General features: G+C 38.7%; 1 protein-coding gene across 5 annotated transcripts in view; it reads right to left on the bottom strand.

Moving 5' to 3' along the window:
* The window catches only part of LOC104587987 (uncharacterized), a 33,660-nt gene extending 13,591 nt beyond the window's left edge, over positions 1–20,069 (bottom strand). For 4 of the 5 annotated variants that reach the window (XR_002022159.2, XR_016081330.1, XR_016081329.1 and 1 more), the window contains exons 1-4: positions 19,206–20,069; positions 17,362–17,522; positions 16,644–16,674; positions 2,927–3,115 (exon numbers count right to left, since the gene is read on the bottom strand). Coding sequence is in view for 2 of the 5 variants with exons in the window: in XM_019196082.2 (XP_019051627.1) it covers positions 2,927–3,115; positions 16,644–16,674; positions 17,362–17,522; positions 19,206–19,544 (720 nt within the window). In the remaining 3 variants the exon portion in view is untranslated. The remainder of the gene's footprint in view (positions 1–2,926; positions 3,116–16,643; positions 16,675–17,361; positions 17,523–19,205) is intronic. The other variant, XM_010245773.3, reaches the window with a different exon arrangement.
* Positions 20,070–23,260: the final 3,191 nt, after the last annotated feature.

Below are 23,260 nucleotides of genomic sequence, written 5' to 3'. Positions count from 1 at the left end.
AGTCTAACACTCCCCCTCAAGCTAGAAAGTATATGTCATATAGTCCCAGCTTGTTACAAATATAATCTACTTTGTCCCGAGATAATCCCTTTGTAAAGAGATCTACCCACTGATTTCTCGAGCTCACATGAGATGTGGTTATCACTCCACTGATCACTTTCTCTCCTACAAAGTGACAATCGACCTCAATATGCTTGGTTCTCTCATGGAAGACTGAGTTGGAAGAGATGTGAACAGCTGCTTGATTATCACAATATAGTCTCATGGGTTTGTCAACTGAGAACCCCATTTCTTGTAGTATGTTCTTCAACCATACTAGTTCACATGTGGTATCAATGTTTTAAAAGCGCAAGGGCCAATTTGCGCCTGAGGCGCAAGGCGCAAGGCGCAAGGCGAGGCGTGCGCCTTTTTAAGAAAGGCGCAACATTTTAAAAAGGTGCACACCTGGGCTGAGGCGCAAGGTGCATCAGGCGCACACCTAGGCACACTAAGCGCGTGCCTTTCGAAAGAGGTGCGCCTAGGACCTAGGCGAGGCGCATACCCCAAAATGCGCCTAGGCACACCTCAGGCGCGCCTTTTAAATCACTATGTGGTATGAGCCATAGCCCTGTACTCAGCTTCTGCACTAATCCTTGACACCACTATTTGTTTCTTACTCTTTCAAATTACAAGATTGCCACCAAGGAAGATACAATACCCTATAGTTGATCTCCTGACTGATACAGAACCAGCCCAATCAGCATCTGTATACCCTACTACCTTAAGAGTCCCCCCACTTTTGTATAGCAAACTACGACTTGGAGCACCCTTCAGGTACCTAACAATCCTTAGAACTGCTTCCCAATGAGGAATCCGAGGATGTTGCATAAATTAACTCACCATACTCTCAGCAAATGATATATCTGGTCGGGTAATAGTCAGATAATTCAACTTTTCCACCAACCTCCTGTACCTTCCAGGATCATCAAACTCTTCACCTGCATCAACACTCAACTTGACATTATAGAAGTCTCGGTTGGTTTAGCACCTAACAGTCTTGTTTATTCAAGTAGGTCAAGAACATATTTTCTTTGACATAAGTTAATTCCATTTCTTGACCATGCAACTTCTATTCCCAGGAAGTACTTCAGCTTACCCAAATCTTTCGTATTGAAGTGGTCTTGTAGGAATTTCTTCAACCTGTCAATCCCATTACTGTCACTCCCAATTATGACAATATCATCCACATACACCACTAGCAAGATTTTCCCATCTTTTGAGTCATGGTTGAACACAGAATGATCTACCTGCCACTGTTTCATCCCAAAGTTTTTCACTACTTCACTGAACCTACCAAACCATGCGCGTGGAGATTGTTTTAGTCCATAAATTGCCTTTTTGATTCTACAAACCTTACCATCCTCCCCCTGAGCAACAAACCCTGATGGTTGCGCCATATACACCTCCTCAATGAGATCACCATGCAAGAATGCATTTTTTATGTCAAGTTGCAAAAGAGGTCAATCATACATAGCAGCTAATGAAATCAACACCTGAACTGAACCAATTTTAGCCACAGGAGAAAATATCTCCATATGGTCCACACCATATAGCTGAGAATAGCCCTTGTCCACTAACTTGGCCTTCAATCGTTCCACACTGCCATCTAGAAGATACTTCACTATGTAGACCCACTTACACCCAACAACATACTTACCAGGAGGAAGAGCAGTGAATTCCCACGTGTGATTATGTTGTAGAGCAGATAGTTCCTCTTCCATTGCTTGTCGCCACCTTGGGGAGGCATGGGCTTCCTAGACAGTCTTGGGAATGGAAATAAATGATAGCAATGATATAAAGTTGCGATGGGAAGCAAAAAGGTGAGCAGCTGAAACATAGTGTGAAATAGGATGAGAAGTACAAATGCGTTTACCTTTCCGTAGGGCAATAAGAAGATCAATGTCTGAGGGAGAAGATGCAACCACAGGACCTGTCAACAAGGACTGAATTGGAGGGGCCGGTGCTCTTCTATGAGTATACACTTGTCTGATTGGTAGCCTCTCAGTAGTAACTGGCACGGGAGGGGAATCCACAATTGGAATGGGGACTACAGGAAGAGGATCCTCAACAGGGACAGAAAGTGGAACTACGGGGGAAGGAGAAAGAACTACAGTGTCCGAGAAAAAAGGAACCGATTCAAAGAATGTGACATCGGAGCACACAAATGACTTATGGGAGTTAGGGTTATAGCACTTATACCCTTTCTGAGTTCTGGAGTATCCAAGAAAGATACACTTAGTAGCTCGTGCATCTAACTTGTCTAAACCAGGCCCCAAGTTTTGAACAAAACAAACACACCCAAAGACTCTCGGGGTGAGAGGAATCGGAGACAGAGTGGGAAACAACACTGAGAAGGGGAATTGACTTCCAAGGATGGGCATGGACATCCGATTGATGAGAAAACATGACGTGAGAACAGCATCACTCCAAAAACGCTTTGGGACATTCATATTAAGCATCATAGACCGAGCAGTTTCAAGGAGATGTCGATTTTTTCGTTCAGCTACACTGTTCTGTTGTGGGGTGTAGGAACAAGAAGTTTGATGAATTATCCCATGATGCTCTAAGTATTGCTGAAATGGTGTTGAGGTATACTCTTTCGCATTATCGGAGCGAAGAATTTTAATATGAACACCAAATTGGATACGTATTTCAGCATAAAATTTTTGAAAAATAGAGAACAATTCACTGCAATCTTTCATAAGATAAATCCATGTCATTCTTGAAAAGTCATCAACAAAAATTACAAAATACTTATAACCATTGTATGGCATTACTTTAATTAGACCCCAAACATCAGAATGAACAAAAAAAAAGGACTCAAAACACAACTATCAACTCTCGGACTAAAAGAGACTATTATATTTCCCATGCTGACACGACTCACAATCCAACGATGAAAGATGACTTCCGGAACCAGCAACTTCAAAACCTTGAGAGAAAGATGACCAAGTCTGTTGTGCCATTGAAGAGGAGTAAGAGACAACTGAAAAGCTACTGGAGGGCCACCACCATCAAGGTAATACAATCCACGTGCCTCATGCCCTCCACCAATCTTCATCCCCGTCTTGAGATCCTGAAACACACAAGAAGAGGGATAAAAGGTTATGAAACAATTAAGTGACTTGGTTAATCTACTAACAGCCATAAGGTTAAAAGAGAACTTGGGAACATATAAAACAGATGATAAGGTTAAGGAGGAGAGATCAACATCACCAACACCACAAATGGGAGATGTAGAACCATTAGCAAGAGTAACTGTTTGAAATGTGGACCGAGAAAGTGAAGAAAATACATTTGGAGTCCCGGACATATGGTCCGAGGGTCCAAAGTCAATGATCCAGTGTGAAGGCTTGGAAGCCAAGCAAGTCATACCTAAATGGGCAAGGGCAGTTGTGTTCTGCTGAAAAGATGTCTAAAGGAACTGCTCATATACTGCACGAGGTACACTCACCATCTCCTTCCCAGAAGCACCAGTAGATGTGGAGGGGATCGGGTCAGTTTGTTGACTTTCACTAGTTGTACCACTACCCCTAGTCACAGCATGGTTAGCCTAAGTGTTGGGTGGACCATGTAAATCATAGCAGAAATTAACTGTGTACCCCTCTAATCCATAGTATGTGCACTTCCTAGGGGCATTACTTCTTCCTTTACCACGACCTCCCCCTGAGTCACAACCTCTACTCTGGCCACCAGCACAGTTAACCATGAGACCACCACGATTACCTAGAAGTCCACGGCCACCACCACCACCACCTCTATTTCCACAGTCGCCTCCTCTAGTCACCACCAAACCAGATCTGACTGAGAGAGAAGAATGCTCTGTAGACTCAATAGATGTCCTCCTACGGGCAAACACTTCTTCAAGTGAGGGAAGAGCAGATCCCCCCAGTATTTGTGCTCGGACAGGTTCATATTCAGCCTTCAAACCCACCAGAAACCTCGTCACACCAAGTTGCTCATGCTGTTGTTGTTGAACCTAAACATCCGGTGTCAGAGGATGATACACATTAATCTCATTTCGGATATTTCTCAAACTTGCATAGCATTCCTCCAAGCTTTGGTTGCCTTGCTTCAGATTAAAGTACTCTTGGTACAACTGATACACCCTAGTTGTATTGTCTTGCTCAGAATACAGTTTCTTAGCATGATCCTAGATTTCTTTAGCTGTATCTAGAAACATAAAGTTCACACTGATTTTTGGTTCCATGCTATTCCACAACCATGTCATAATTTGAGCATCCTCCTGCTCCCAGTCACTAAACCCTAGAGAGTCAGAGGAAGGTTTTTCTTCTCTCACATGTTTTACCTTCTTCTTGGCCTTTAAAAACACCTCCACTGACTTGGCCCACGGCACATAGTTCTCACCATTCAGCTTAATAGATGTCATTTAAACATTTAGGTAATCTGGAGAGATCATAACACCAATTTTGTTGTCACTACCATCTCCGATTGACGTCATTTTCAACCAAATATTCTCACCTCACAAGTATGAACACCACCACAGAAATCAGTGTGAACACTACCACACGACACAAGGCTTTACTTTCAACTATTCAGAATCAACCACACACTATTCAGCACAGTACAAACAACCACCACACCACTGCTGTCGTGAACTTCAGCAACTGAAAACCCTACTTTCAATGCACATACCCAGGTATAAACAGAGGAAAACAAGACTGATATGCATACTAATCACTTCACACCAGCACAAAAAAAAAAAAAAAAAATATTTTAGACCAAAACACAGCATTCGTAGTCCACTACTTGGGCAAAAAAAAACTGTTCATACCTATCCACAAACAGCCCTCTTCGTATCACAAAATAGAGGGCATCTAGTACACCACTTCAACGACCACCACCACAGCAACTGGAGGCATACTCACCTCCAAAACCACAAAATGACCACTACTTTTTGGCCTCTTGTTGAGCTTCCAATTAGGCTAGAAGAAAATCGAAGAAAGCTAATATGGTTGGCGGCGAACCCAGGAAGAAGAAAGGCGATGAGGAAAGAAGAAAAAGAAGGAAAAGGAAACTGGGTTTTATCGCTCTGATACCATGTGAAAACCATATTCAGTTCTAGGTTAAAATAGATAAGAAGAAGAGGATGAAGAAGAAAAGAAGAAGAAGAAGAGGAGAAGGGTTTGGCCAGTACAGGAAAAATCAATCCTCTCTAGTCAACCCACTTGCATTTATCTCACATAAACTTAGTTACAAGAAAGACAATATTGTCCCTCATAAGTGATGGGACACACAACTTAGACTTTAATAAAACAGACCTTTCACTCTCAAATAGATCAACCCAAATGACCAAAATACCCCTGTTCTATGAACTCTAACATCACACAATAGTTATAGATACTTTGTTATTTTTATTGATGATTATTCAAGGATGACATGGCTTTACCTAATGAAAGAAATGAGTGAATTGTTTTCCATTTTCCAAAAATTTTATGCTGAAATTCACAACCAATTTGGTGTACACGTTAAGATTCTCCGTTCTAATAATGGTTGTGAATACTTTTATACACCAATTTAGGAGTATTTGGAACAATATGGCATTATCCATCAAACTTCGTGTACCTACACCCCACAACAAAATGGAGTAACTAAGAGAAAGAACCGTCACCTTTTAGAAACTGCTTGATCCCTTATGCACCATATGAATATGCCCAAACCTTTTTGGAGTGATGTTGTGCTTACATCTTGCTTTCTAATTAACCGGATGCCCACGCCCATCCTTGAAGGTCATTCTCCCTTCACCACTTTTCCTACCTTGTCTCCGTTTCCCGTACTCCTTGGGTTTTTGGGTGTCTGTTTTTTTCATAATCTTAGACCGGGAAGGGGCAAGTTAGATGCACGATCCATTAAGTGTATTTTCCTTGGCTATTCCCGGACCCAAAAAGGGTACGTGTTATAACCCTAGCTCCCGACGTTCCTTTGTATGTGTCAATGTTACTTTCTTTGAGTCCACTCCGTTTTTCTCGGGGTCAGGTGATGTTTCTTCTTCCTCACCACCTCCTCCTCTTCTAGTCCCAGTTGAGGACCCCATTCCACTTGTTCCGGCTGTGACCAAGTCTTTGCCTCCAGTGCAACTTCCTATTAAATGGCCACCTATTCGTCAAGTGTATACACATCGACAACATGTACCGGCTCCTCCTCCAGCTCCATCACCGTCGACAGACCCGGCAATGTTCCAACACTAGCTACAACCCCAATTTCTGATCTTGATCTTATGGTTGCCTTGCAGAAAGGTAAATGCAGTTGCACTCTTCACCCTATTTCTAATTATGTTTTTGTCACTCATCTTTCTGCTCCCCATCGCCAGCTTATCTCCTTGTTATCTTCTATTATTGTTCCTACGGATGTCGAAGAAGCCCTTGCCTCTCCAGGGTGGCACCATGCAATGGAAGAAAAATGGTATTGCCTACACTGTTAAGTATTTACCTGGTGGTAGTGTAGAGCGATTAAAAGCTAGACCAGTTGCCAAAGGGTATTTCCAAACATATGGTATTGCCTACACGGAGACACTCTCCTATTGCTAAAATTGGTTCAGTTCGTGTTGTGATATCTCTAGCTGCTATGTATGATTGGCCTCTTTTTCAGGTTGACATCAAGAATGCTTTCTTACATGGTGATCTACTTGAGGAAGTCTATATGGAACAACCACCGGGGTTTGTTGCTCAGGAGGAGGATGGTAAGGTGTGTAGACTAAAGAAGGCCATTTATGGACTTAAACAATCTCCTCATGTGTGGTTTGGTAGGTTCAATGAAGTGGTAAAGAAGTTTAGTATGAAATGGTGTTAGGTTGACCACTCAGTCTTCAGTCATGATTCGCAGGATGAAAAGATCTTATTGGTGGTATATGTAGATGATATTGTCATTACTAGGAGTGAAAGATTGGGAATTGATAGATTGAAGATCTTTCTGCAGGAACACTTTCAAACAAAGGACCTTGGTAAACTAAAATACTTCTTGGGGATAGAAGTAGATGGGTCTAAACATGGCATTAATTTGTGTTAGAGGAAATATATTCTTGATTGGTTGGAAGAAACAGGATTGTTAGGTGCCAAAGCAGCTGAAACACCTACGGAATCAAATACCAAGCTGAGCAGTGATATGGGTGAAGAGTTTGAAGATCCTGGAAGGTACAGGCGGTTGGTGGGTAAACTAAACTACCTAACCATTATCCGGATAGATATTTCATTTGCAGTTAGTGTGGTGAGTCAGTTCATGCAAAAACCTTGGGTTCCACATTGGGATGCAGTTCTAAGGATTGTAAGGTATTTGAAGGGAGCTCCTAGTTGTGGCTTGATATATAAGAGTGGAGGAAATCTCAAAATAGAGGGATATACTGATGCTGATTGAACTGGCTCTATATCTGACAGAAGATCCACTATAGGTTATTGTACTTTCCTTAGGGGTAATTTGGTGACATGGAAAAGTAAGAAACAGACAGTTGTGGCAAGTAGTGTAGAAGCCAAATATAGAGTTATGGCTCATACCACTTGTGAATTAGTATGGCTGAGAAATCTTCTACAAGAAATGGGAAATTCATTTAACACTCAAATGAAGCTTTATTGTGACAACCAAGCTGCAATCCACATCTCTTCTAATTCGGTGTTTCATGAAAGAACAAAGCATATAGAAGTTGGTTGTCACTTTGTGAGAGAGAAAGTACTGAGTGAAGTGATAGATACTACACATGTTAACACAAGAAACCAATGGGCAAACCTGTTCACCAAAGGGTTGAGTCGGGGGAGAGTGGACTACATATGTAACAAGCTGGGAATATATGATATATACATACTAGCTTGAGGGGGAGTGTTAATGTCGACTGTGTAGGGGTATTTTAGTCTTTATATTTATGTTTAAAGCTGCTAATGTGTAATGTTTCTGTTAGATGATGTGTCGTGGAGACAAAGTAGTCCTTTGTTATTACGGATAGGAACATACAAATTCAATTTGTTCGACTAGAGAGAAATCTGAGTTCTCTAGATCGATCCAGAATTTTCTTCTTCTCTATTCTCCTCTCTTCTTCTTCTACTTCTTCTTCTAGTCTCAACCCTAATTCTAACAGAATTCTAGTGCAAATTAGGTTTATAATAACTGCGAAACCCAATTCACCTAACAGGTTTTTTATCCACATGATTTCAGCAACTCCATGAGACAGCTCTATATTCCGCTTCAGCGTTGGACCTAACCACCACACTTTGCTTCTTACTTTTCCAAGTGACTAAGTTTCCTCCCACAAAAGTACAATACCCACTGGTAGACTTTCTGTAATCAACTGTCCCTGCCAAGTCAACATTTGTATACACTTCAACCTTCGAATGCCCATGTTTCAGGAATAGCAAACCAGCTCCTAGGAACTTCTTGAGGTATCTAAGGATCCTTTCTGTAGCTTCAAAGTGAGTTGTCCTACAATTTAGCTTTTGATGCCTTTTTTTTATTCTTTTTTCACAACCAGCTCCTAGGAACTTCTTGAGGTATCTAAGGATCCTTTCTGTAGCTTCAAAGTGAGTTGTCCTACAATTTAGCTTTTGATGCCTTTTTTTTATTTTTTTTCACAACCAGTTCAAGGGGACCGGTTTAGGGCTCCACCCCCTAAACCGGTCAGACCCCTGATACACCCACTGTAGGGGTGTATCGGAAGGGTCCCGAAACGATACGTATCGGCCGATACGGGCCGATACGTGTCGATACTTTGAATCTTGGAGTCTCCCTACAAGTGTCTAGAACTTCTTCACATCTTTCAAAAACTCCCCTTAACTGTCTCCCAGCTGATGGTTAGGCTTAATGGGTGAGTCAATTGGCTTCACCCCCAACTTGCCCGCATCTTCTAATAGATCCAGTACATATTTCCTTTGGGAAATAGATGCCCTTTTGAGAGCGGGCGACTTCAATCCCAAGGAAATAACATAAGGGGCCTAGATCTTTCACCTCGAATTGAGTTGCTAGGAATTTCTTCAGCTTATGTAGTTCAGTCTTCCAGTCTCCTGTAACCACTATGTCATCAACATACACAATTAAAGCTGCAATTTTCCCTTCACCTTTCTTCACAAACAGAGTATGATCTGACTGGCATTATTTGAACCTCATCTAGCATACAGCTAAGTGAAACTCACTAAACCAGGCCTAGGATGATTGTTTCAACCCATATAATGATTTTTTTAACCTACACACCTTCTGCTCACTACCTTTGGCACAAAAACCTGGAGCTTGAGTCATGTCCACCTCCTCTAGGTCACCATTCAAGAATGAATTTTTAATATCCAACTAGTGAAATTCCTAGTCAAGATTGGCTGTTAGTGAAGGGAGGATTCTGATAGAATTCATCTTGGCTACTGGAGCAAAGGTTTCTGCATAGTCTACTCCATATACTTATGTAAACCCTTTGGCCACCAATCTGGCTTTGTACCTTTCTATCGTACCATCAATCCTATGCTTCACTATGAACACCCACTTGCATCCCACTGGTTCCTTTCCTTCAGGAAGATCCACCAAACCCCAGGTGCCATTTTTGTGTATGGAATTAATTTCTTCCTTCATTGCATATGTCCATTCAGGTTTGGATAAAGCTTTTGCCACATTCTTAGGAACAAAAACACTGCCAACGGGGGAAAGAAACACACGATATGAAGGAGAAATATGATCGTAGGACACAAAGTGAGAGATAGGATGATTAGTAGTACAAGATCAAACACCCTTTCTCTTAGCATTAGGAACATCAAGATCATTAATAACAAGGGAATCAATATCAAGAGGTTCAGGCATATTAATGGGAACAAGTGTACCTGGTTGATGAGGAGGATCTGATACCATATTAGCAGAAGAAAAGAGAAGAAATAAGGAAGAAGAAGAGAAGAGAGAAAGGAGAAGAGAAAGGTTTGGAGAGTTCTAATCTGTCTGGGGGTGCCAGCTTATGTTATTATATATAGGGTGACTATAAATAAAAGGGAAAAGACCCTTATGCCCCTGTTGTAGTCAAAGTACATAAACAAAGGAAAAAGGGTTATTTTAACCAGACCAAACAGGCCCTAACTAAGCAGAATACAATCATAAATATAAAGAAAAACATTCCAACAATGACTTTAGAAGGAATTGGCTAGAGGTGGCAAATAGCTTCTTAAAAAAGGAAAGGGCTTCTATAGTCCACCAGAAGGTTGTGTAAAGCTGAATTTTGATGGAATAAAACAGTTTTTTATTGAATAAAAAAGAAAAAAAAAAATCTTTTTCCAATTTTCTGGTCGGGCTCAAGATCAAGCCCAGGCTTTGGGCTTTATACAAGGGCTGGGCTCGGGCTCAAGACCTAGGCCCGCTGGTTGGGCCGGGCCTGGGCTTGGGCTTGGGCTTGGGCCTGGGTATATTCTGTTAATATAGAGGCAAAGCCCGCCCAGCCCGGCCCATGAACAGGTCTACTAAAGACAAAGACGGTGAAGTGTAGTTAATCTCAGAGAACAGTCTAAAGGACCATGGTAATAGTCAAGAGGGGAATAGAGGTCCCCAAGGGGATAAGGACACCAGGCCATGCGAGCGATAAAGACAGGACGTGCAGCTGTTGATTCGGTAGGGGAATTAAGAAATTGCAGATCTCTGGGGGGGCACAACACCAGAGCTGGTTAAATCTGATACAACTTTGACCCCTACCCAAGCAGTTAGAGCTGAAAATAGGGGTGTGGAAATCACCAAAAGAATCAAGGTCTTAAAGGATCTATTACTCCAACTCCCATTGTGTTTGTCCCTCGATCAAACTCTGGTAACCTCTGTAACATTAATGGTTTAGTTTTCATTACTAATCCTTCTTTTTTTGGTACTGCAGATTTTTCAGCTCCCATCCATGGCTCTGGTGTGCCTTTGGAAGTGCCTACAGAAAAGGAGATGGGTAAGTGTCTAGGAGGAGAAGATGTTGGAAAAGAAACAGTTGGAGACAAGAAAGGAGAGTTGTTTGTTTCTGAGACTGGGAGGATAGGTTGCAGGAATCCAAAAAAGATGCCCTTATTAGTACAGGGATGGGTACGGATGGGGAAGAAGGGTCTGCAAAAGGAATTCAGTCCAAGGAAAGATCAAGAGGAGAGAGGCTGGGGAAGGAACCAGTTAAAAGGAAGGAAAGAAATAATGAGGCAGAAAGGAGTAAAAGAAGTGGAGAAACACAGAATGAAAGGGAACCGGTGATGGGATATGGCTGACAGAATGGGTTTGAAAATGGAGAAAATTAAGGAAGGGAAACCTCAAAACAAGGTAATCAAAGAAAAGGGAGGCAAGAGGAGATGGAAGTTAAATGAAGTGGAGAAACTTATTAATGGTGTGGAAGGGGATAAGGAGCTCAGTGCTAGAGGAGGAAGAAGGAAGGGGGCCTATAGGATAGTGTGGATTGCGTTCAGTGTATGCTGTGATTATGAAGATCATTAGTTGGAACGTAAGGGGGTTAGGGAATGCCACAAAAAGGAGAGTAGTTAAAGAGGTCTTAAGGAAGGAGACACCGGATTTTATTCTGATCCAAGAATCCAAAATTTAGAAAGTTGATAGGAAATGGATAAGAAGTATTTGGGGAGAGAGGAATATCAATTGGAGTTATGCTCTTTCATGGGGTGCTTCAGGGGGAATAATAACAATTTGGAAAGAAGAGCCAGTTCACTGTTTCGAAGATTTAGTGGGTAAGTTCTCAGTGTCTATAAGTTAAGGAACCTGCAGGATGGGTTTGAATGAGTTCTCGCAAATGTCTACGGGCCAAACTCTTATAGAGAAAGGAGTAAGATGTGGGAGGAGTTAGGGGACAATTAAGGGACTTTGGGAAGGGCTTTGGTGTATTGGGGGAGACTTCAATGTTATCAGATTTGTGGGTGAGTCAACTGGAGGTAGGCAAAGGATTACATCAAGCATGAGGAAGTTTAATTCATCTATTGAGGACTTTGAGTTGAGAGACTTTCAACTGGGACAATCTTGCTATACTTGGTCGTCAAACCTCCAAGAAAACCCCATTTTGTCCAAGCTTGACAGGTTTCTAGTTTCTCTAGAATGGAAGAACATTGGCTAGGTTTAACTGAGAAAACTCTACCTAGACAAAGATTGCAAAGGCATTCTCAAAGCATTTCAGGTCTATTTATAGAAGACCTCTAAATGAAAGGCGATTGGCTAAAGGCTTTGATTGGAAAACTTTGGGGGAGGCTCAAGCACAATTTTTGGAAAGAAGATTTGAAGAGGATGAGGTCAAGAAAGCAGTTTTCTCTATGAATAGATCAAAAGTTCCGGGGCCTGATGGATTTGCAATGGCATTCTATCAAGATTGCTAGGACATAATTGAAGGAGATCTTTTCAGAGTGTTTAGTGAATTCCATAAGAGAGGGGTAATCAGTCCGGGGATGAACTCCACTTTTTTAGCGTTGGTCCCAAAGAAGAACAATGCTAACCAACCTGGGGATTTTAGACCTACCAGCTTAGTCACCAGTATTTACAAGGTAATAGAAAAGGTGTTGTCTTTGAGGATTAAGAAAGTGATCCCCCCCCCACACAGACACACTTATTTCGCAGTTTCAAGGGGCTTTTGTGCAGGATTGGTAGATCATTGATCAAATTCTAATTGCCAATGAATGTGTAGAGGGTCAAAAAAGATTAAAGAGAAAGGGAGTGGCTATCAAATTGGATTTGGAGAAAGCCTATCATTTGGTGGATTGGAACTTCTTAATTGATATTATGAGGTGTGGGCTTGGAGATTTGTGGTGTAAATGGATTAAGGGCTGCTTACAGTCTAGCCATTACTTAGTCATTGTTAATGGGACGGTGTATGATTGAGGGCTTTCATGTGCTTAGACAAGGTGACCCCATCTCTCCCTTATCCCTTTCTATTCACTTTGGTTGCTGAAGTACTAAGTAAATTGATCTCAAGAGCAAATTGCTTGCATCTGTTTTGGTCAGTAGGGAGAGACAATATTTTGATCACTCACAATTTGCAGCTGACATTCTAATTTTTTTGTGATGGAGACTGTAGTGAGGGGGTGGAAAACTTGAAGTTGGTGGTGGAACTATTTGAGAGACTGTCCAATTTGAGGATTAATTGGTCGAAGAGCTTAGTGGTTGGTACCAACACTGAAGAGGATGTTTTAAGGATATGGCAGATTCCCTAGGCTGTGAGAAAGGAGAATGGCTTATGAAATACTTAGGCATACCCCTAGGAGATAACCCCAGATCAGCTAGTTTTTTGTCTCCAATGGTGGAAAGGGTTGAGAAGAGTTTAGTTGGGTGGAAAATGAACAAAATTTCAATGGGGGGAGATTAACTCTTATTAAGTCTACCCTAGAAAATCTTCCAATGTACCACATGTCAGTGTTTAGGATGCCACGAGATAGTGAGGAAAATTGAAAAAAAAAAAATCATGAGGGATTTTCTTTGGGAGTCAAGGGGAAAAAATGATCATTTGGTTAGATGGAAAAAAGCAGTGATCTTAGGAAATGGCTTTGCTAGATGGGTTGGTTATTAAGTTGAAGAATCAGGCTGTTCTCAGCAAATGGCTATGAAGGCTTCCCAAGGAAAATCAGAAGTTATGGCACAAGGTTGTTGCAAGTATTCATGGCATGTCAAGAAATGGATGGGATGTTGGATGTCTTCGTAGAGCTACCTGCGCTGCCCCCTAGAAGGCTATTCATGAAATTCTTCCTACCTTTTACACCATATCAGATATGATTTGGCTTTTAGTCAAAAAATCAGATTTGGGAGGATATGTGGACTGGGGATACCCCTTTGAGTTATAGATTCCCTTCCATCACCCAAAGGACTGAACTGGAATTTTGTCTTTAATAGGAACCTTAGAGAATCTGAACTTCCTATTGTGATTGAGTTGTTAGGCTTGTTGGATTCAGTTTTCTTGAGCGAAGGTGGCTCGGAATCTAGAGTATGGGGTCCAAATTCTGATGGGTTATTTTCTTATAAGTCCTTCTTACATTCTTTGGTAGCCACCTCCTCTTCTTCCCCTTCTTTCCCAATTAAGCATAGTTGTTAAGGTGGGTGCCTAGGCGACAAGGCACCCTTTGAGGGTCGCCTCGCCTAATCGCCAAGCAGTTTTGTACTATGTATTGTAAAATACTTTTTTATTCTTTATTTTTTGACATTATAATTATAAAATAGGCACTATTAAACTAAAATATTCATTTTGTGTGTTTATATACTAATTTATTTTTATTATTTTCTTATTTGTTAGGGTTTAATCAATACAAACATTGCTAAATGCTGTATTGAATCCTCAAAGACTTTAAAACCTGAACAAATAAGTATGGAAGAACTTAAAATTTTATCTAATCAACACATTTTCTATACTACTTTTACTTTTCTTCTTTTCCTATAACAAAAACAAGGGTTCAGCCCCTATATTTTTTTATTTTTCTTTTTCTTCTCATTAATATGTTGATTTTCTATACTTTAACATCAACTTTATACTTTTCTTATGAAAATTATGAATAATTATTAAGGAAATATGGTTATGGTACCTAGGGAACTACCTTAGGATCTATGTTTTCTACATAAAAAAATTCATCGCCTAGGCGACTAGGCGACAAGGCGACAAGGCGCCCCCCTGTCGCCTAGCATCACCTTGGCACCTTGAAAACTATGCAATTAAGGAAATTTGGTTTTCTCCCATTCCCCCTAAAATCAGTTCTTTCTGTTGGGAAATGTTCCATTGTTGTATTAATACCTATGATCTTCTCCAAAGAAAAAGACCAAATTGGTGTTTGTCCCCCCAACTGGTGTGTCCTTTGTAAATTGAATGGTGGTGAGACTGCAATTCATCTTCTAATATCCTGCTCTTTTGTTAGCTTTATTTGGGATTAGTTTGCTTCTCTCTTTGGCTGCAGGTCGTCTTCTCCTTACAGGTTGGATGGTTTGTTGGTTTGTTTAGCTCTACTGGCATAGCTGTACAAAAAAAGAGGGGTAGGACTTTGTGGAAGTGCACTAGAGCAGCACTATTTTGGATTGTTTGGGAGGAAAGAAATGCAAGAATATTTGAAGAAAGGGAAATAAGCAAGGAAGCCTTGGTAGAAACAATAACTTTGAGAGTGGCACACTGGGCAAAGAGCATGAAGCTGTTTTCAGACTTCAATATTGAAGATTTTTTTAGAGCTTGGGGTGTTATTGCCGCATCCTCATCTACAAGACAGAGACCTATTAAGACATGGTATCCCCCAATAAATGGCTGGAAGAAACTTATCTTTAATGGGAGCTGTTTGGGTAATCTGGGCCTTTCAGGTGGGGGAGGGGGGGCATTAGGGATGAAGATGGGTACATACATGCTTTATACTCCAGTCCTGTGGAGCAAGGTGATGTGGCAAGGTCAGAGTTTTTGGCTGCAGTATATGGGGTTGAGAAGACAAAAGAACTGGGTATTAGTAGACTGATTATTGAGGAAGACTCAGAAACTGTGGTAAAATGGCTGCACAAGGGGGAGGAGGTGACATGGCATTTGAGGAATGAATTCAAGAGATTTAAATGGCTATCAAAGGACATGTCAATCCGAGTGAGATGGGTGAGGAGAAATGCCAACAATTTGGCAGATAGCTTAGGCAAGCAAGGGGTACATAGAACACAAATGTTTTGGGCTCAAATGTAATCTTGAATTGGGTGAGCTTCTAAAGCTGGTTTTTTCTTTTCACAATTTCTTGTTCTAAACTGATTTTTCTAATTAACAAAATCTTTTCTGTGTTGCTGATCAAAAAAAAAATATATTGTAGGTTGTGGGAAGATTGGCAAATGCTTTAGCTGATTGTTTAGCCAAGCAAGGGGTAAATAAGGAACATTTGGTTTTGACTTAGTTGTAATTTGTTTTAGCTTTTATTAACTACTGCTATTGGAGAGGATGCAGTTTGCACCTCTCCTAGGGATGCTTGTATTGCTTTGAATATTTGAATTAATAAATTCTTCATTGATTAAAAAAAAAAATTCTTTTCTAAAATGCACCAGAAATCAAGCATTATATTTGGGAGAAATACTCAATTCAACTAAGCCTTAATCCTAAAGATTCTAGAGTGGTAACGGGTTGGATGAAGAATGATGAACCAGGCTTATGGCACCAGAGGAGCATAATCAGGGATTTGAAGTCTATGACAAGTGAAACAAAAATTAGTTTTTCTTTCATGCATAGTTCAGAAAACAATTTAGCTGATGCATTATCCAAACAAGGCATCAATAGGGATCAGCTATTCTGGGGAGAATTATTGGAGAATGTAATGTAAATAGATAAAGGGATTGGGTAGGTGGCAGATACCAGCCTAAAAATGTAGAATGCTTAGCATATTTATGCACACTTCATTCTTTGCTGATAATAAAAGATAGTAGTTACTAACAAAAAAACAAAAAAAAAGAAAAAAAAACTTAATACCAACTATTTGGTATTAATAATGATACTTTGCAGTCTTCCCTTAAATTCCCCATTTTATTTCAATTTCTTGGCACACTGACCCTTTTTGAGAGAATAAATGGTACAGAAAGGTAATATATATAGCATTCTTACTGATTAAACATCCACGAAAAATGAGACGATTTATAGCTAAGGTATCATTGTATCAAAATAAGAAAGAAAACAAGTAATGGGTGCAAATCTATCACATGCATACCTTATTTTGTTCAGCTTGGGATCGCTTTCTCCTGGAGCATAAAACCAAGAAAAATAAGTATGAATTGATATTTAATGTCACATCATAAGACACTCCTATTAAGACAAATTTTGATTAACAAACAATTGAACAAGTAGTCAATCAATGTTGTCAAGACAAACATATACCAGGATGTTCTCTCTAGTTTAAAGAGAGCAAAGTCCCTCCATAGTTTTTGACATTCTTCCTCTAATACAAATATTTTCTTGTAGAGAAACTAGAGAAACAAATAAATATCAACCAACAATAGACAAGCATCAAGTCTAGTTACCTACAGAATGGAGTCAAAGGTGGGTTCAAATTTATTAAACCAGAACAGAAAATAACTCCTAAACGTGCTAAAAAGATCACCTTCAAAATCCTTGTATCAACAAGGAAGGAAGAATCCCAGAATCCTTGTATCAACAAGATTGGCTTCACCAAGTTTTAGAACACCATTTTTTTGAGCCTGGTGAAGCTACTATTCATATTATTAGTTTATTACCAAAAAAAGCTAACTTCAATTTAGATCATGGAGGAAAGTGAAATTGAACCCAACGACAATAATCATGAATTAAGTAGGAGAAACAAAGCTACTTAGATATGATCCAGATAAAGTAAGATTGCATAATTGCCAATATATTAGAGTAACATGGAAATAATTGGAGAAAAATTAAAAAAGAACAGAGTTGAGATAGACCTGTAGGGTGAAAAATCTAGATCATCATCTTCAGCAGATTCATAATTGGCATGATCTTGGGCAAGTTTCTTTGAATACCCTTCATCCCAGTATAATCTTTCCCAGTTTTCTCTGAGCTCCTGATATAGTTCCATGTATCTTTTACACCAAGGCTCATGTTCCTAGAACTCCACAATGAAGTATCATTAAGGTAAAAAATTGAAATTAGAAAGAAAAAGACAAAGACATGTAAACATTAGCATTAGTCCCTAAAGTATTCAGGATGGATCAATGGTCCATTGTATCCAAGGCTCATGCTCCTAGAACTCCACAATAAAGTATCATCAAGGTAAAAATTTGAAATTACAAAGAGAAAGACAACAAGACACGTAAACATTAACATTAGACCTTAAAGTATTCAGGATGGATACAATGACAACCATAGTTTTCAAGGCGCCAAGGCGAGGCTGGGAGTCAAGGGGGCGCCTTGTCACCTAGTCGCCTAGGCAATGGATTTTTTTATATAGAAAACATAGATCCTAGGGTAGTTCCTTAGGTACCATAGCCATATTTCCTTAATAATTATTCATAATTTTCATAAGAAAAGTATAGAGTTTATGTTAAAGTATAGAAAATCAACATATTCATGAGAAGAAAAAAAAAGAAGGAAAAGAAAATTCAAAAAATATATGGGCTGAACCCTTATTTTTGTTATAGTAGTAGTAGTAGTAGAAAATGTGTTGATTACAATAAATTTTAAGTTCTTCCTTACTTATTGGTTCAGGTTTTAAAGTCTTTGAGGGTTCAATACAGCATTTAGCAATGTTTGTATTGATTAAATCCTAACAAATAAGAAAATAATAAAAACAAATTAGTATATAAACACAAAAAATGAATATTTTAGTTTAATAGTGCCTATTTTATAATTATAGTGCCAAAAAATAAAGAATAAAAAAATATTTTACAATGCATAGTACAAAACTGCTTGGCGATTAGGCGAGGCGAGCCTCAAAAGGCACCTTGTCGCCTAGGCACCCACCTAGGCGTCGCCTTGACAACTATGATGGCAACCGTTACAACATGAATGACTGCAAGAATATCGTAAGAATTTACTTGGAGCAATGCCTTGCATCTTAATCCAGGGAAGCAGGAGAGAAGAGGCCTTTCTAAAAGTGTCTTCCTCAAAATTAGGTGACTAGGAACCATTTAGTGTATTAGACTGCAAATTGAACCCTTGCCAATGAAGGTTCTAGACTGCATGTCATAAATTTTATCCTCAATGAAGACAGACAACTGTCTACTTCATTCTTATAATGTTAATCATCTTAAGCTTAAGTGGCTAATTATTTCTAAGCAACATTTGAATCTCTTAAGTTATCTCAATCAATAATTGACACATTATCATATTTGAGAACCTAATTAGCTCCAGAGATGATATTTTAAACCATCAATTGGAAGGTGTAAAATTACTTTCTCCAATGGCCTTTTTAGCAACTAATTTCAGTCAAAGGTTCTTTCAATCCTTGTAGAAGGACTATCTTGCAATCAGCATTAATTCATAACCGATAAGAACGGAAATCCAATGATTGCATCAACCTAGATTCAATTTTTGTTCATAGCACCAAGTGACTGTAAAAACCCTACTTCAATGGAATTAATCATTACGTGAAAAGTCCGATCATATTCCCTAACTTTCAGATTATCGATCCCAAAATCAAAAACTAGTAACCAACAAGTATACAATCCAATTTCGAGTTCATATCTGAGAAAACAAAGAACCAACATCCAATACTCGATTGATAAGAATCCCTACCAAAATTTAGAGCTAAAAATAGGAAGAAAGAAAGATACGTTCAGTAACGGACCGATTCCTTGAGAACTAGGCGGGTTCTGCGCATGAACTGCTCCCTCATCTGCTTACGGCGTTTATTAGGTAGGTTGTCTCTTGGGATGACAAAGCGCTCTCTTAGTGGAACGTTCTCTCCGATTTCGTGCATCTCGCCGTCCACCACCCACCATTCCGTTTTATCATCCAACTTCTTCATTTTCGCGGTCTGGAACTTGTTCTTCCTCCTTGCACTAGTACTATTGCTACTGGTAGAAAAACATGCAGCCAAGGCGCCGCTTCTCGCCAAATGGAGCTGTTCAGTCTCATATTGAGCGAAGGGCTGCAACCTCTGCAACCGTCTTGCAAGCGACAGCATCAAGTTAGACGAAGTGTTCGATCTCTTCGAGACAACAAATACCTTTTTCTTTACCCCAATGCCTTAAAAGCACTAAGCTTTCGAGTTCGAGGTCATCTCTCTTTCCTCGTTTATAAACCCTAGACAAGACGGAGCTTTCCGATCTCTTTCGAAAAATTCTTTGTAGCGTTCCTATTTTCCGTGCAAAAGATTCGATTTTCCAGTCCTGTTTCTTTTTTGGTTAATGGTTATGAATCAGAAAGGAAGTTTAGGATGATTAGCAGAACAAATTCGTTTTTAGGGCAGACTTTTGAAATAGATTGAATAGGATGTCATTACCGTTAATGACATTGAGTTTGCATATTTAAAGTTCTGGGCTAGCAAGTAGCAGCCTTGAGATAAAGCTGATGATCAGAGCATAAGCACTCCTGGGTTGAGAAAGTTGAAACGACTTCTGAAGGAGTACGCGAGGGAAGCTCGGCGGAGGAAGATGTACAGAAACAGAATACTGAACGTCACAATGAGGTATTGAGGTCGGCCCATGCCGGAGCCCGGAGGTTAAATCCGATCTACCAAACCAATAACCATAGTCCTGTAATGTGGGCCATGCCGGGCCTCCTTAGCGGGCCTTGCTTGGATAGCCCGGTCCTCCTCCCAGATCAGGCCCGGCACGGCCCGTAGCCCTGTTCCCATTAATGCTGGGACTGAGGAACCAGGCAACGACGGGCCGGGGCCGGGCTGGGCCTTTTTTTTATTTTCCAATTTTTCCAAACTAAGAAAAATTAGAAAAAAATAAAAAAACATATAATAACAGAAAATGAACATGAATAGTAGACAATAAATTGGAAAAAAAATTTGAAATTTTTATTTCATTTCAAATTTAATGTGTACAAAAAAAGTAAAAATACATTGAAAAAAAATAATACAATGGAGTTGACATACTAAAATAATAAAATTGAATATAAAAATTAAAGTTGGACTGGATTTTTGAAAATTATTACAAATAATTCTCAAATAAAATCGAAAGTAAAAAATACAAAGTACAAAAGAATATTGGATTCAACACTTTTTCAAGTTTCACCCTCATCATATGCATCTAGTGAATTATCAATTGAGGTGTCATGTCCTCCTTAGTATCGTAGCCTATCTCCTGCATCGCCAATCCTTCAAGCAAATGAACATCTGCATAGATTTGATCATCCAAGTTACTCCTCTTCTTGATCAAAACCCAATTATATGCAAAAAAACAAGATTCCAATGCAATTTTTGACATCGAAGGGGTTAGTATATCACGTTCCATGGTTGAAAGAATTGAATAATTTTTATCCATTTTTCTCTCCACAAGATAAAATATCAATTTTGTTTGCTTCCTTCAGGCTAGGGATGTCAACAGGTCAAGTTCAGTATGTGTTTACCTCAACCCTAACCCAACTATCCAGTGCCCCAACTTGAACCCGAACCAACGGGGAAAGAATGCATAATTTTCGAACCCAACATGACCCTATGAGGTCTAACCCGACCTGTGGCATTTCAACTGTATTTTTTTAGCACATTTTGGAGACCTAAAATCCATAAATTTAAGTTAAAATTTTGTTTTATAGATTCTAAAGTGTCACGAAGAAAACCAAAATCAATATGTAAATAAATCTTAAACATTAAGGCTATAGTTAGAAGTCAAAAGTTACAAGAATTCTTTGTATATATGTTGGGAGCCATACCCAAATCCAATTCGAGTCAAAGAATCAAAACCCCAACTCAACCCTAAATCTGAATAGGTCTGACCCTTACCCAACCCAATAGAGTCAAGTCAAGTTGGGTTTACCATTTAACCCAACCAATGACATCCCTACTTTGAGCTGAGGTGTTTTCAGGAACCACCAGGCTAAAATATCATATTGTATCAGTAGGGTTTGGATACACTTATTTAAAGGTGTTTTCAAGAAACATTTTGTTTTATTCGTTAAATGATATAAAAATGTATAAATGAAATTTTGAAAAAAATACTAAAAAATAAAAAGTACATGGTTTAAAGCACCGATACACAAAGGTGTATAAATACTTTGAACCATGAGAATTATTTTAAGAGATATAATAGAGTTAGTGAACTATTTTTTGTTTTAAAATGTGAATAAAGAGATTATTATTCTAAAATCTAAATTTTGAGTTTGAAAAAATGACAATTGAAAATTTTAACTTTAGATCCGAGAATGTTTGTTTATAATGAACCAAAAGTGGCATTGACCAAAAAGTCATAAATAGTTAAATCATTTATGTAGGACTAATTAATTTACTAATTAGCTATTATTAATTACTAATTACTTATTTATTAGTGAAGTAATAATTAACAACCAGTTATGCTAAAAATTATATATTATTTAATAACTATTTATTAGTTCATTAATAATTATATATTATGTATTTAATGATTAGTTATATATAATTAATATATACTTAATAAATATATATTAATTAGAGAATAAAATGTTAGCTAATAAATAACTAGTAATTATTTCTTGCTTATTTAATATTTTTTACTAATGAATAGTTATTTATTAATTAGTTAATTAACCATTTAACCAAATTTAATAATCATATAATTCTAAGGTCGATTTCTGTTTAGAATGAAAACCAAGCTAGATTTCTCTTCCTAATAAAAGTATTGCATTCAATATCCTAAAGACAATAGATAATTCAAGGTCCTAATAAATAAAAGTAGAACACCTAGATATGGAAGCAAAAAAAAAAAAAAACACCTAGATATATAGAGAATAAATGCCAAATCAATAAACTCAATTTAATCTACGGTTAATCTATCTATACTACTTATAAAAGTGTGAATAGGGCCTTATTTTTTGTAATTTTCATTGGTCATAAATTATCCCTTAATCACTAAATTTCTTAGGGACAAATATTTACTTTGACAAAACACTATAATTAAGATATTTAATATTGTAACTTTTTTGAATTTTCATTGGGCATAAGTTACCCCTTAATCATTGAATTTCTTGGGGAGAAATGTGTACTTTGACAAAACGCCATAATTAGGGCATTTAATATTGTAATTTTCTGAAATTTTCAATAGACATAAATTACCTCTTAATCACTCAATTTCTCAAGGACAAATGTGTATTTTGACAAAACACCATAATTAAGACATTTAATGTTGTAAGTCATTGTTGAACCATAGAAGTCCCTGTCACCTCCTTAACTATGCAATAGCTCTAGTATATATATGATCACTAACACCATGAGGGCTCAGTATGGAGGAGTCCCACAAACCTTTCTAGTTTATGTCAAACCATACACTTGTCACATTGATGAGATGCACATGTTGATTGGCTACCAACCTCCCAAGTTCCAATAGTTTGATGGGAAGGGCAACCCAAAGCAACACTAGCCCATTTCATCGGGACTTGCGACAATGCAGGAACCTATGATGACCAAAAGGTGAAGCAGTTTGTTCACTCCCTTAGGTATACAACGTTTGATAGGTACACCAACCTCCAATTGGGTTCAATTGACAGTTGGGACGAATTTGAAAACTATAAAGAGAGAGAGAGAGAGAGAGAGAGAGAGAGAGAGAGTTCTTCACCTACTTCCACTAATTTGAGAAATACAGTTGGAACTAATTTGAGAAATACAGTTGGAATTAATTCTAGAACTCTCTATAACAATGCAAAGAAAGGATGAGTTTGTTATCAACTACATCATGTAGTGGAGAAACCTCACCCTTCAGT

This window comes from Nelumbo nucifera, chromosome 1 (genome assembly GCF_055504915.1).
Source record: "Nelumbo nucifera cultivar China Antique chromosome 1, China Antique-T2T, whole genome shotgun sequence".
NCBI lineage: Eukaryota > Viridiplantae > Streptophyta > Magnoliopsida > Proteales > Nelumbonaceae > Nelumbo > Nelumbo nucifera.
This window is presented reverse-complemented; position numbering and strand designations above follow the sequence as displayed.